Source organism: Boleophthalmus pectinirostris, unplaced genomic scaffold, assembly GCF_026225935.1.
Source record: "Boleophthalmus pectinirostris isolate CB_2022bp ecotype Guang Dong unplaced genomic scaffold, ASM2622593v1 HiC_scaffold_18, whole genome shotgun sequence".
In the NCBI taxonomy this organism is placed as follows: domain Eukaryota; kingdom Metazoa; phylum Chordata; class Actinopteri; order Gobiiformes; family Gobiidae; genus Boleophthalmus; species Boleophthalmus pectinirostris.
The window spans coordinates 45,037,623-45,051,022 of NW_026571133.1; the positions used below are offsets into that span (position 1 = coordinate 45,037,623).

The window sequence follows — 13,400 nt, forward strand, 5'->3', positions numbered from 1 at the left end:
CGTTCCGTTCCTCGTCGGTGTGGAGTGATGAGTGTGTCTGTGGGTGTGCTTCGCTGTGCGGTCGCTGTCTGCTCTGTGTGTGATTGCGAGTTCTGCGGGTGGTGCGATGGTGTGATGCAGAGTAGGACCCCATGGAGACACAGGAAGGGCATCTGACACACCCGCTTCAAATCCCATCATCTCGGTATAATAACAGTTGACATTTCCGTCCATCCCAGCAGGGGGCAGAGTTAATAGGTCAAACATTAAGGGGTGATCTGCTTTATTCAGGTCACTAGGTTTGACATAAGGGGGCCACAATACAGATTACAGACTCTGCAGGGGGGGGCTGAGCGGGTTAGAGAGTGGATATTTTACCTCCAGGGTCTAATCTGTGCAAACTGAGGGTTCTTTCACACCGACAGCAGTTAGTGCACCAAACGTTCCATTCGAAGCAAAAGCAGTGGAGCCCTCTGTGTGCAGGAGCCCTGGACAAACGTAAGTGGGACTAGTTTTGGGTTGCAGGTGTGAAAGGACCACATGAAGTCTGTGATACAGAACAAATATTTTACTGCCTGGTACCGACCAAAGAATCAAACTAGAGCCCTAAAGCATCTATAGTGACACTGTACAATAGGAAATTCCACGGCCTAAAACATATTGTGTTGAACTATAGCACTGAATAGTTAAACAACTAAAAGAGTTAACCCGCTAGTTAACCTCGCCAAACAGGAAGTGAGCATGGGTGCACTTCTGGATCCATCGTCTCTGGTTCTACTGACTTCATATTGAAAAAATCTCTGTAAGTGTGGCTTTTGATCTTAAAGTCCTGGTATTTTTATTTCTCAATTTTGTCCAGAAATCAACATATGAACATTAATAACGGACCATTCAGGGGCCTTCTTTCCCCGAGGTCACGCCCCCTAGCATTAGTAACAGGTTTGATTGACAGCATTGCTAATCGCTCACTCCTTGCTAAACCAGAGGTGCTAACGTAGCTAACCTGTTATCCGCCACATTCCAAATAAGAAGTGAGCACGGGTGCACTTCCGGCTTCATCACCTCTGGATCCAATTGACAAAACAGCACCCCTCTCTCTTAGAGAGATCAGATTTTCAAAATCAAAAACTGGGACATCCCTGGTTTGTGGTGGCTGGTATCAGAGTGAAAAAATGCATAGCACACTCGGTTGGCCGATGTCCAAATACTATTTTATTAACAAAATAACGTTTCGGCAAAAAAAGCCTTCATCAGATATTTTTCTTGTCTTGGACCACAGCACACAAAATGGGTGCCAGCCCAGGTGCCCATATACCCACTCAATGAATGGGAGGTCCCAAAGTGAGGTCACCCAGTGAGTTCAGCCCATTCTACAACAAGAAACAACAATTTACATAAAAAACATTTTATAAAATACAGAAATAGTTTGTCTATTACAAAAAACATCTTAGATCAAACTCGATATTAAGTCCATGAGGAGTAAAAGTTTTAAGATGGTGAATCCAGAAGTGCTCTCTTTTTGACAGGAGCATCTCTAGATTACCACCTCTAGGGGGCAGTTCCACATGTTCGATGCCAATATATCTTAAGGAAGAGATAGGATGGTTAAAATCAACAAAATGAGCCGTCACAGGATAGTTCATGTTTTTGCATCTGATTGTACTCCTATGCTCTGCAATCCGTGTTTTTAAAGCCCTGCTGGTTTTACCCACATTGTGGTGGCTGGTAATAATAAAATTGTGAAACTAGTGTGTAATTAAGGAAAACTGTTCTGCAGAGACCATTCATGACAAACATGTGAGTCAGTATAGTCACACTTTTTTTGTGTTTTGGTCATTTTTAAGCAGATTTTCTGTATTTTACCTAAACAAATGACAATTTATGTCTCTCTTTACTGTTGACAAGGGTAAGATTGGTCCAAAATTTCTTGTATAAAATTGGAATAAATAAATTTTTTTGGATAATTCTGCTGGGACAGGGGACACAAGGCTCAAAACCCTGGGTAAAAAGGGACATCTGGTCACTCTACTCTCACTGCTGCTGTCAGGCTTTTGGTCTTAAAATCCTGTTTTTTTTTTTTTTACTATTTTGTCCATAAATTATCATATGAACATTAATAACGGACCAATCAGGGGCCTTCTTTCCCCAAGGTCGCTCCCACTAGCATTAACAAACAGGTTTGATTGACCGCGTTGCAAAGCGCCCGCTCCCTGCTAAACCAGCGGTGCGGTCGGGGAGGGGCGTTACCTTCAACAGCCTCGCTCCTGATTGGATCTTTGGCTGCTATGATACTCGCGGTTGGAATTCCTAATACGGAACCTGGCTCCAAATTTGCTCCTATAACGGCCTGCCTCGATGAGCTTCATTTGACTGGAGCTGAACGCTGTGGGTGACATCGCGCTCACTCAGTTGTTCTCTTTACACAGTCTGGGGTCGTGACAGTGACAAGGACTGCTGCAAATCACACTAGAGAGCAGTTGATTTTTTTTTTACATCTGTACCAAAACCGAGTATCACCGATTAAAAAATAAATAAAACTGGAACTATTTTTATTGCTACTTATTTGATTAGCATTTATTATATTTTTTTACTCTTTGTTATTATATAATGTGATGTGTGAGCTCCTGTGTCCAAGTCATTTCCCTTGTGGATCAATAAAGTCTGTAAGTCTAAGCTTGCTCCCACCATTTTCCCACATCATAATTACAAGGCTGCTGCATCTTTATAATGCTATTTTGACCTTTCATTGACAATTTGAAACCCCCGCATAACCTTTAAAGCTCGCAAGTCAGTCTTGTGTAATACAGAACCTAATCCAAGAAACCCCATGCATTTATTTGTGTGTAGGTCAAAACTGAAAGCTGGATCGTGTTCCATCAGGAGCTGAACTGCTTTGTCTCAGTTTCTTCCTTGTTCGTTTTGTTTTGCCACAGAAACACAATGCAGATCTGGGTGTGAGGCATGCACAGCTTATCTGACACGAACAGCAGCAGATCGGCCGAGCAGAAGAACAGAGATTAAAGGAGCAGAGCCGTCAGAGCCAAAGACAAGGGACATTATAACAAAAAGAAAGAGGCTGGGAGATAGAAGCGTCCAACAGGGAATACATGCATGTACTGGGTTTAAGTTGCAGGTGCACTGTGTCACTCTTCGATTGGGGGTCCGTCAAATGCTTGTTTCTATGGAAAAGTCATTGCGCTGCCTGGAATGTTCCACAGTGTGACATTAAACAGCTTTACTTTACATTTATTCACTTATAGGTGGTTTTATATTCTCAAAAATACCTACAAATACAGACATTCTGACTGTGAGCGGGGTCGCCTCTCCACAGATCTGACTTGTAACTTGGTCCGGTTTGGTCTCCGTGAGGATAGAAAGGTTTAAAGCCATACTGTGAAACATTCCAGACAAAGCAATAACATCTCCAAGGAGAAAAGCGTTTGATGGAAGCGTTTGACATTCCACCAGAAAAAGTTACACAATGTACCTTTAAAGTGTGTGACAGGTCTAATGTTGACTCAATTTGGTGGGATAATGTCTGTTGTAAATAGAAATGATAGTTTTACACTAAAATCAAAACAATTTGTGAAGAAAAGTAAAAAAAATATGAAAATTACAGGAAGTAGAGAGACCAAAAGTTCAGCACAATTTACACAAGAAACACATTTTTTCTGATGCTTTAAACAGAATTTCTGAGTTTTAATTCGTCAAATAATCTTGGTGTACTTTAGAGGGGTTAGGCCCAGTGTACATTATGGTTGCTAGGTAACAACTACGGAATTCCTCTTCTGTGGTATCATGATTTTCATCAAAAAATTTTTTTTTTTAAAAAAAGGCTAAAATTTGAAAAACAAAAGTAAAATCTTGAGTAAAATCTTAAATATAATTATATCAAAGGAGCATTGTATAACTTTTCTGGTTTCCTCCATGGAGATATTACTGCTTTGTCAGGAATGTTTCACAGTATGGTATTAAACCTTTCTATCTTCATGGAGACCAAACCAGACCAAGTTACAGGTCAGATCTGTGTAGAGGCGACTCGGCTCACAGTCACTATGTTTGTGTTCAAGGTATTTTTGAACTATAAAACCACGTGTAATTGAATAAGGGTCAGTCCATATGAAATCAGCTGTCTGAAAAAAAAAACAATCTAAAAATTTCTAAAATTACCAAACGAAAGAATCTCAAATTTTAGCTCAATCCCTTGACTTGTTCCTGAGTTATGGCCCGTTGAAATTTTGGGGCCATGCTCACTTTTCTGAAGCCTTAATTTATAATCATGTTTGAGAGACCAGAACTTCATAGAAAATATGACTAGGAAGCTGAACATTTGTATTATAGTAGATTCTTGGTCATAGATTCTGAATCTGTAGTCAGGTACTTTCATCTTTCTAGCAGATGGAAAAGTCACTAAGCTCCACCAAAAATGACCCATGAGAGCTCATTTTCAAAAACTCAGTTTGAAATGAAGTTAATAGTAGATGTTTTTGTTACTTTAAACTAATCAGAATATGCCAAAGTTTCTCTGGTAAAAATTTGATCAACATCTAACTGTGCCACATGGGGAACCGAGGCTCCAAAGAAGGGGCCAAAAAGATCACATTTGGTCTGTGACCAAATTTGGGACTCTACACCGTCCACATGAAAGTTCAGAAAAGTGTGAGATTGTTGTCAGAAATGGTCATTCTCTCATATATTCAGGTTCAACAGTTAGTTTGTAAATATCTGCTTGGAGTAAATAGATCTTGAACCTCAAAAAAAAAAAAAAAAAAAGAGCAGCAACCAAATGTGAGATTTTGGGGGCCCACAGTGCCCCCCTTAATACAGATACACAATATTTGACAACAGATTCAGAACCTATGACCAAGAATCTACAATAATACACATTTTCAGCTTCCTAGCTCTATTTTTTATAAAATTATGGTCTCTCAAACATACTTATAAATTAAGGCTTCAGAAAAAGTGAGCATGGCCCCAAAACGTCAATGGGCCATAACTCAGGAACAAAAGGATTGAGCAAAAATTTGATACTCTTTCATTTGGTGATTTTAGAATTTAAAAAAAAAAAAAAAATCAGCCAAATCTGAGATGGCTCATAGGGGAGATTCCTTGAAACGGCTGATTTCATACTGACTGACCCATACATGTAAAGTAGAGCTGTTTAATGTCACACTGTGGAACATTCCAGACAGAGTAATGACATCTCCATAGAAACAAGCAGGTGATGGACCCCCAAACAAAAAGTTACATAGTGCACTTTTAACTGTATTTTAGTGAAATGTGTTGTCCAACCTGTCATAGGCACTTTAATGAATCACCTTCTGCCCGTGTGTCTGTGCCACAGCACACACTCCGTACACCCACAGGGGGCACTGGGACTCGTTAATGTGTTAATGTGTTTAATTAGAGGTGTATGTGGTGAGAACGAAGAGAGGAAACGGCAGCTTTATGGAGCAGATGAGGTTTGGCTGAGGTTTAGTCTTAAAGGGCCAATATCACACTAACTTCTGATCTGTTCTAATGTAGTTTCTCCATCACAAACAGACCGAGGAGTCCAAACATTTCTTCAGAATATTCAGAACAGTAGGATTTTTTTAAAAGCAGTAGGGTTATTTAAAAAGGGTACAGTTCTTGTACCTGTAACAATGTGGCATCTACAGCGAACAAAACGATAAACTAGAAATCTGCAGTACACTCAGTGGCCAGTAGGGAGCACTGAAGGACACATCAGGCAAAAGTGAAGAGAAAACCCATGGATCTATTAAAATAACTGGATAGGATGTTGCTGCTTGTAGCTGCCTCCAGTTTGACATAGTGACACTCACTGAAACTTCAGCTGAAAAAATCCCCTGGTCTGAGAGGGTTTTTCTCATAGAGCCAATATAATTATAAACTGCTCATGTTTGGCTGACAGGGCACTTACAGCTTTCAAAAATGTCAGATTTGTTGGCGATTTTTACATATTTTTAGATCATAAACTTTTTCTCAGCTCAAAATCCTATAGTTGTCTTAAAAAACACTTTATAATCATAAGCTTCAGCTCCGCTCTGCTCTGCTCTAGCTCCTCTCGCTCTGATTGGTCAAAGTGATCACGTGATACTATATTGTAAAAAAATACAAACGAATCTTACAAAATACAACTTTTATGAAAGCTGGATGCCCCATAAGCCGAACAAGGACTTTGCACAACACAGATTTTGCAAAACGTGCAAAAGTACTGTTACACTGTCCTGTATATTACTGAAGTAAAAGTACTGTTACACTGTACTGTATATTAGTGAAGTAAAAGTACTGTTACACTGTGCTGTATATTACTGAAGTAAAAGTACTGTTACACTGTACTGTATATTACTGAAGTAAAAGTACTGTTACACTGTACTGTATATTAGTGAAGTAAAAGTACTGTTACACTGTACTGTATATTACTGAAGTAAAAGTACTGTTACACTGTACTGTATATTAGTGAAGTAAAAGTACTGTTACTGTGTACTGTATATTAGTGAAGTAAAAGTACTGTTACACTGTACTGTATATTACTGAAGTAAAAGTACTGTTACACTGTACTGTATATTAGTGAAGTAAAAGTACTGTTACACTGTACTGTATATTACTGAAGTAAAAGTACTGTTACACTGTCTGTATATTAGTGAAGTAAAAGTACTGTTACACTGTACTGTATATTAGTGAAGTAAAGTACTGTTTACTGTACTGTATATTACTGAAGTAAAAGTACTGTTACACTGTACTGTATATTACTGAAGTAAAAGTACTGTTACACTGTGCTGTATATTACTGAAGTAAAAGTACTGTTACACTGTGCTGTATATTACTGAAGTAAAAGTACTGTTACACTGTACTGTATATTAGTGAAGTAAAAGTACTGTTACACTGTACTGTATATTAGTGAAGTAAAAGTACTGTTACACTGTACTGTATATTACTGAAGTAAAAGTACTGTTACACTGTACTGTATATTAGTGAAGTAAAAGTACTGTTACACTGTACTGTATATTACTGAAGTAAAAGTACTGTTACACTGTACTGTATATTAGTGAAGTAAAAGTACTGTTACACTGTACTGTATATTAGTGAAGTAAAAGTACTGTTACACTGTGCTGTATATTACTGAAGTAAAAGTACTGTTACACTGTCCTGTATATCAGTGAAGTCAAAGTACTGTTACACTGTACTGTATATTAGTGAAGTAAAAGTACTGTTACACTGTACTGTATATTACTGAAGTAAAAGTACTGTTACACTGTACTGTATATTACTGAAGTAAAAGTACTGTTACACTGTACTGTATATTACTGAAGTAAAAGTACTGTTACACTGTACTGTATATTAGTGAAGTAAAAGTACTGTTACACTGTACTGTATATTACTGAAGTAAAAGTACTGTTACACTGTACTGTATATTACTGAAGTAAAAGTACTGTTACACTGTACTGTATATTAGTGAAGTAAAAGTACTGTTACACTGTACTGTATATTACTGAAGTAAAAGTACTGTTACACTGTACTGTATATTAGTGAAGTAAAAGTACTGTTACACTGTACTGTATATTACTGAAGTAAAAGTACTGTTACACTGTACTGTATATTAGTGAAGTAAAAGTACTGTTACACTGTACTGTATATTAGTGAAGTAAAAGTACTGTTACACTGTACTGTATATTAGTGAAGTAAAAGTACTGTTACACTGTGCTGTATATTACTGAAGTAAAAGTACTGTTACACTGTACTGTATATTACTGAAGTCAAAGTACTGTTACACTGCACTGTATATTAGTGAAGTAAAAGTACTGTTACACTGTACTGTATATTACTGAAGTAAAAGTACTGTTACACTGTGCTGTATATTACTGAAGTAAAAGTACTGTTACACTGTACTGTATATTACTGAAGTAAAAGTACTGTTACACTGTACTGTATATTACTGAAGTAAAAGTACTGTTACACTGTACTGTATATTACTGAAGTAAAAGTACTGTTACACTGTACTGTATATTACTGAAGTAAAAGTACTGTTACACTGTACTGTATATTACTGAAGTAAAAGTACTGTTACACTGTGCTGTATATTACTGAAGTAAAAGTACTGTTACACTGTGCTGTATATTACTGAAGTATACTGTACACTGTACTGTACTGAAGTAAAAGTACTGTTACACTGTGCTGTATATTACTGAAGTAAAAGTACTGTTACACTGTACTGTATATTACTGAAGTAAAAGTACTGTTACACTGTGCTGTATATTAGTGAAGTAAAAGTACCGTTACACTGTACTGTATATTAGTGAAGTAAAAGTACTGTTACACTGTGCTGTATATTACTGAAGTAAAAGTACTGTTACACAAAACACAAGAGACAAATAGACAATAAAGAAAACAGGGGAAAAACAAAAGGTACCCAAGTGTAACGAGTGCACACCACAGACACGAGGAGAATCTGATGTTAAACCTCTGATGGTAAAGACTTCAGTGGGATCTGTCTGTGGACCACAAGCTACAAGTTGTGAGTGTGATCAGCTGGTTCCTGTCTACAGTAAAACCACTCACTTTGAGACTCTTAAGTGTTCAAAAGATCAGACTCTGCACTTCTAGTTCAGACACAAGTCAAAACTGTGTTATTATTATTTGTGAAATGTGGTGCAAAACTTCAGATACATGATTATTAAAGAATAAAAGGTTGGAAATAAAGTCGTGGGGAAGTAGAGTCACTATCACGAATCTGCAGCTTCACCTCGACCTGTGCTCTGTGTGGATGTAAACAGACACATGTGAGGAACCAAACTCACCTTTTCACTTTTAAAGAACACCTCAAACTGGATTATCAGCGCGGTTTTGTGGACTGGGTGGCATTATTTGTGGAGGACAACTTCTGTGGATAATGTGGATGAGATTACTTGGTCCCCAAAGGACTGACCAGGTTTTGTATTCACCCTGTGTGTCTGTGTGTGTCTGTCTGTGTGTGTCTGTTCACCCGCGATAATTCCGCCATTTATGGACCTATTGTCACCAAATTTGGTACGTGAGTCAAGCCCCCATTCCCGATGCCGCAAAAAAAGTTTGGTGACGATCTGAGGTCATTTGAGGTCACACGGGTCAATTGAAAGGTCACGCCGTTATAAAGGCCAGGCAAGTTCGGCAATTTCTGAACCATCTGCAGCCTAAAATATTCACCCAATCATCACACAAGTTGGCACACACATAACCGAGGTACACTGGATGTTACAGGTTGAAACCGGTCAAGGTCACTTGAAGGTCAAGACAATCAAGGTCAAATATGTGTTTTTGGTCATAACTCCACGAAGGATCGAGCTGGAGCAACAGGAGTGTCTCAAAATCTCAGAAAAATTATCACCTATTTATAATTCTATGCAGTTGTATAGAAACATATTAATAGTTTTCGAGATAATCACTAATTCTAACAGTTTCTTTCTCTTTCAGTGTAGCTGTTAAAATCCTAATTGGAACTAAAATCATTTCCATTTCTTGTTTTTCTGGTCACAACAGTCACACAACTAACATACACACAACTCATGAAAAATGACATTTTGGTTCCACACTAGTAAACACACACATTCTCATGTGTGACCAGTATCACATAAATGTTCATGGGCCTGTACACATACACACATTACACTGTGGATATAATGATCATGTCATATGGGCTGGGCTCCTCATAAACTGCTTCTGTGCTGATGAACTGACCCACTGACGCCTCAGGGAGACCAGGCTGATATTTCTTTCTGATTACACTTGTTTTTGCTATGTCCTGAGTTTGTATGTTGTGTCTCTGTGTCCGTCACTCCTCTGCCCCTGACACTCTGTTTTATTGTCTGTTATCGTAGCGTAGCTGATGTTTGGTGGTTATGATCTGACAGAGCAGCTCAGAGTCACACTGACACCACACACAAGAAGCACAGCGGCTTGAAAATCAAGTACAAAAACACAAAGTTGGGTCACGAGTCCCCGAACTGGGGAAAAAGCAAATCGCAGCTTAAATCGGGCAAATTCTCTGTAGTGTGTGGCGGCCTTAAATCTATGGTTTGTCTAAAACATACAGTGGTGTACACAGACACTGGGGGTGAAGTGGGTCAAGTATCGGTATCGGCATCAGTGCATCTGTGCGATCCGTTAAACTCACCGTTGATGACCGGGGTGTACACCACGATTCCGGCCAGATTGGGGTCAGAGACGGTTTTGTCCAGAATGAGTCCTCCAATGCTGCGAAAACAATACAAGTCCAACATTATTTATCTTTGACACAAAAGAGCTGCAGCAAATCACAATCCAACAAAGGGACATTTATCCAGTTTATCGAGCGCGGTCACTCTCCTGTACTTCTCTAATCGACCAACACACCGCAGGCATTTCAACAGCTGCACGCACAATCCTATACACTCCCTCTGTGTGTGTGTGTGTGTGTGTGTGTGTGTATAGTGAGTGTGTTGTGTGTACAGTGAGTGCGTTGTGCGTACAGTGAGTGTGTTGTGTGTGTACAGTGAGTGTGTTGTGCGTACAGTGAGTGTGTTGTGCGTACAGTGAGTGTGTTGTGTGTACAGTGAGTGTGTTGTGTGTGCATAGTGAGTGTGTTGTGTGCATAGTGAGTGTGTTGTGTGTACAGTGAGTGTGTGTGTACAGTGTGTGTGTGTGCATAGTGTGTGTTGTGTGCATAGTGAGTGTGTTGTGTGTACAGTGAGTGTGTTTGTGTGTAGTGAGTGTGTTGTGTGTACAGTGAGTGTGTTGTGTGTACAGTGAGTGTGTTGTGTGTATAGTGAGTGTGTTGTGTGTGCATAGTGAGTGTGTTGTGTGTGTGCATAGTGAGTGTGTTGTGTGTATAGTGAGTGTGTTGTGTGTATAGTGAGTGTGTTGTGTGTGCATAGTGAGTGTGTTGTGTGTATAGTGAGTGTGTTGTGTGTGCATAGTGAGTGTGTTGTGTGTACAGTGAGTGTGTTGTGTGTACAGTGAGTGTGTTGTGTGTACAGTGAGTGTGTTGTGTGTATAGTGAGTGTGTTGTGTGTACAGTGAGTGTGTTGTGTGTGCATAGTGAGTGTGTTGTGTGTATAGTGAGTGTGTTGTGTGTGTATAGTGAGTGTGTTGTGTGTGCATAGTGAGTGTGTTGTGTGTATAGTGAGTGTGTTGTGTGTATAGTGAGTGTGTTGTGTGTGCATAGTGAGTGTGTTGTGTGAATAGTGAGTGTGTTGTGCGTACAGTGAGTGTGTTGTGTGTACAGTGAGTGTGTTGTGTGTACAGTGAGTGTGTTGTGTGTATAGTGAGTGTGTTGTGTGTACAGTGAGTGTGTTGTGTGTGTGCATAGTGAGTGTGTTGTGTGTATAGTGAGTGTGTAGTGTGTGCATAGTGAGTGTGTAGTGTGTGCATAGTGAGTGTGTTGTGTGTATAGTGAGTGTGTTGTGTGTATAGTGAGTGTGTAGTGTGTGCATAGTGAGTGTGTTGTGTGTACAGTGAGTGTGTTGTGTGTGTACAGTGAGTGTGTTGTGTGTACAGTGAGTGTGTTGTGTATATAGTGAGTGCGTTGTGTGTGCATAGTGAGTGTGTTGTGTGTACAGTGAGTGTGTTGTGTGTGTAGTGAGTGTGTTGTGTGTACAGTGTATGTATAGTTAGTGTGCTGGTGTTGTGTACTTTTTTTTTTCTTCTAAAATACTATATTCAATTAAAAACACATAGTTTTAGGAGGTTCATTTTTGTTTTTGACTCTCCTCTCCCTTTGCTCTCCTTACTAAGTCACTCCCCCTTCAGCAATGAGTCAAGCTTTATTTCAGCTTCCAATGGTCCATACAGAACATTTAAAAACAGACAGAAGACAAACAGAACAGTAATAATGGTTTATAGTCCATAAAAGGTGTTCTTCTAATGCCTCCAGAGTTCAGACCCTGACACTGCTCTGCTCAGGCATTATTAAAACATTTATAATTTCATTCTGTGGATCTGAGAGGTGCTTGAAAAACTTGTATACAAAGTTTCTGATATAAGTACAATCAAACTACTGCACGCCATGTTACTGCAGACAGTTTTGTGTCATGTTTTTGTATATTTATGAAGAGTTGTCGTGTGGAGCATGGGTGATATGGGCTTGTGGGCGGAGCCTTGTACAGACCCGTCCTGCTAACCGTAAGGAGGGTTAGAACAGGAGAGATCTCTAGATTACTCAGACAGGCAGAGATGACTCTAAAACCTCTTCAGACATGTTTTTGATGAGAGAACAGCACTAGAACATGAGAGAAAGAAAAAAAGTATTGGCTCTTTTAAACACTTTTTATGGGATGAATTGGTGTTAATAAAATCCAAATGCTACAGAGAACTATTAGTGAATGAAAGTGCTAAAATGATCAAAATAAGGATTCCTTAAAGGTGCATTGTGTAACTTGGCTCAGTCAAAAGCTTTTCTCCATGGAGATGTTATTGCTTTGTCTGGATTGTTTCACAGTATGGCATTAAACCTTTTTATCTTCATGGAGACCAAACCAGACCAAGTTAAAGGTCAGATCTGTGAAGAGGCGACCCCGCTCACAGTCACAATGTTTGTTTATCTATGTTTCTTTTTAGCTATAAACCACCTGTAATTGAATAAATGTAAAGTAGAGCTGTTTAATGTCACACTGTGGAACATACCAGGCAGAGCAACGACATCTCCATGGAAACAAGCGGTGACGGACCCTCTCCCCGTCCCACCAGCATCCAAATGATTCACCATGATGAGTTTAGAAGCATTTTTCACAAGTGTCAGAGACCAGAGTGGAGTTTTGCTTAGATAATAGAGACAGTACACAGCTGACTTACTGTGTCCCTAACAATATATCTGTACTGCACTATTTCCACACTAAGTAATAGACCTGATACTCAATACTGATTCCAATACTTTTTTTTAAGACAATCTCCTCTGATTTTCCACTTTTTTTTTTCTTTTCTATTCCCATGTGGCCTTATATCTGTGTACTGTATTTTTCAGACTATAAGTGGCACTTTTTTTCATGGTGTGGGTGTTTCCTGCGACTTATACTCCGGTGATGAACTGTTGGAGTATTGATTAAGATTTGATTTTGATACTTTTGACAAAACTAATATCATCTGAAATACAGGAATTCTCTGATTAGTGCTGGTTTAGTCCCAGTTTAGACCTAGTTTGGACCTGGTTTAGGCCTGGTTTAACTTTGTTTTAGACTTGGTTTTAGTCTTGGATTTAGTCTTGGTTTGGACCTGGTTTAGACCTGATTTAGTCCTCATTTAGTCCTGATTTTTTCACGAAAGGTCCTGTCTGTCCTGTCAGTGGGTCTTTTTTAGAATCTATACCAGTGAAAAAATGAGGATCTCGTTTCGATACTAGTCTTAGTATGGATTAGTGTGTGAGTTTTGATATTTTTGACAATAGATTATAATGAAAAACAACCATGAGC

General features: G+C 39.0%; 1 protein-coding gene across 1 annotated transcript in view; it reads right to left on the bottom strand.

The window, feature by feature from the left end:
• slc41a2b (solute carrier family 41 member 2b) overlaps positions 1 to 13,400 on the bottom strand; it is an 88,720-nt gene that overhangs the window by 37,960 nt on the left and 37,360 nt on the right. The window contains exon 9 of the mRNA XM_020923652.2: positions 10,133 to 10,212. Within this exon, the coding sequence (XP_020779311.1) occupies positions 10,133 to 10,212 (80 nt within the window). The remainder of the gene's footprint in view (positions 1 to 10,132; positions 10,213 to 13,400) is intronic.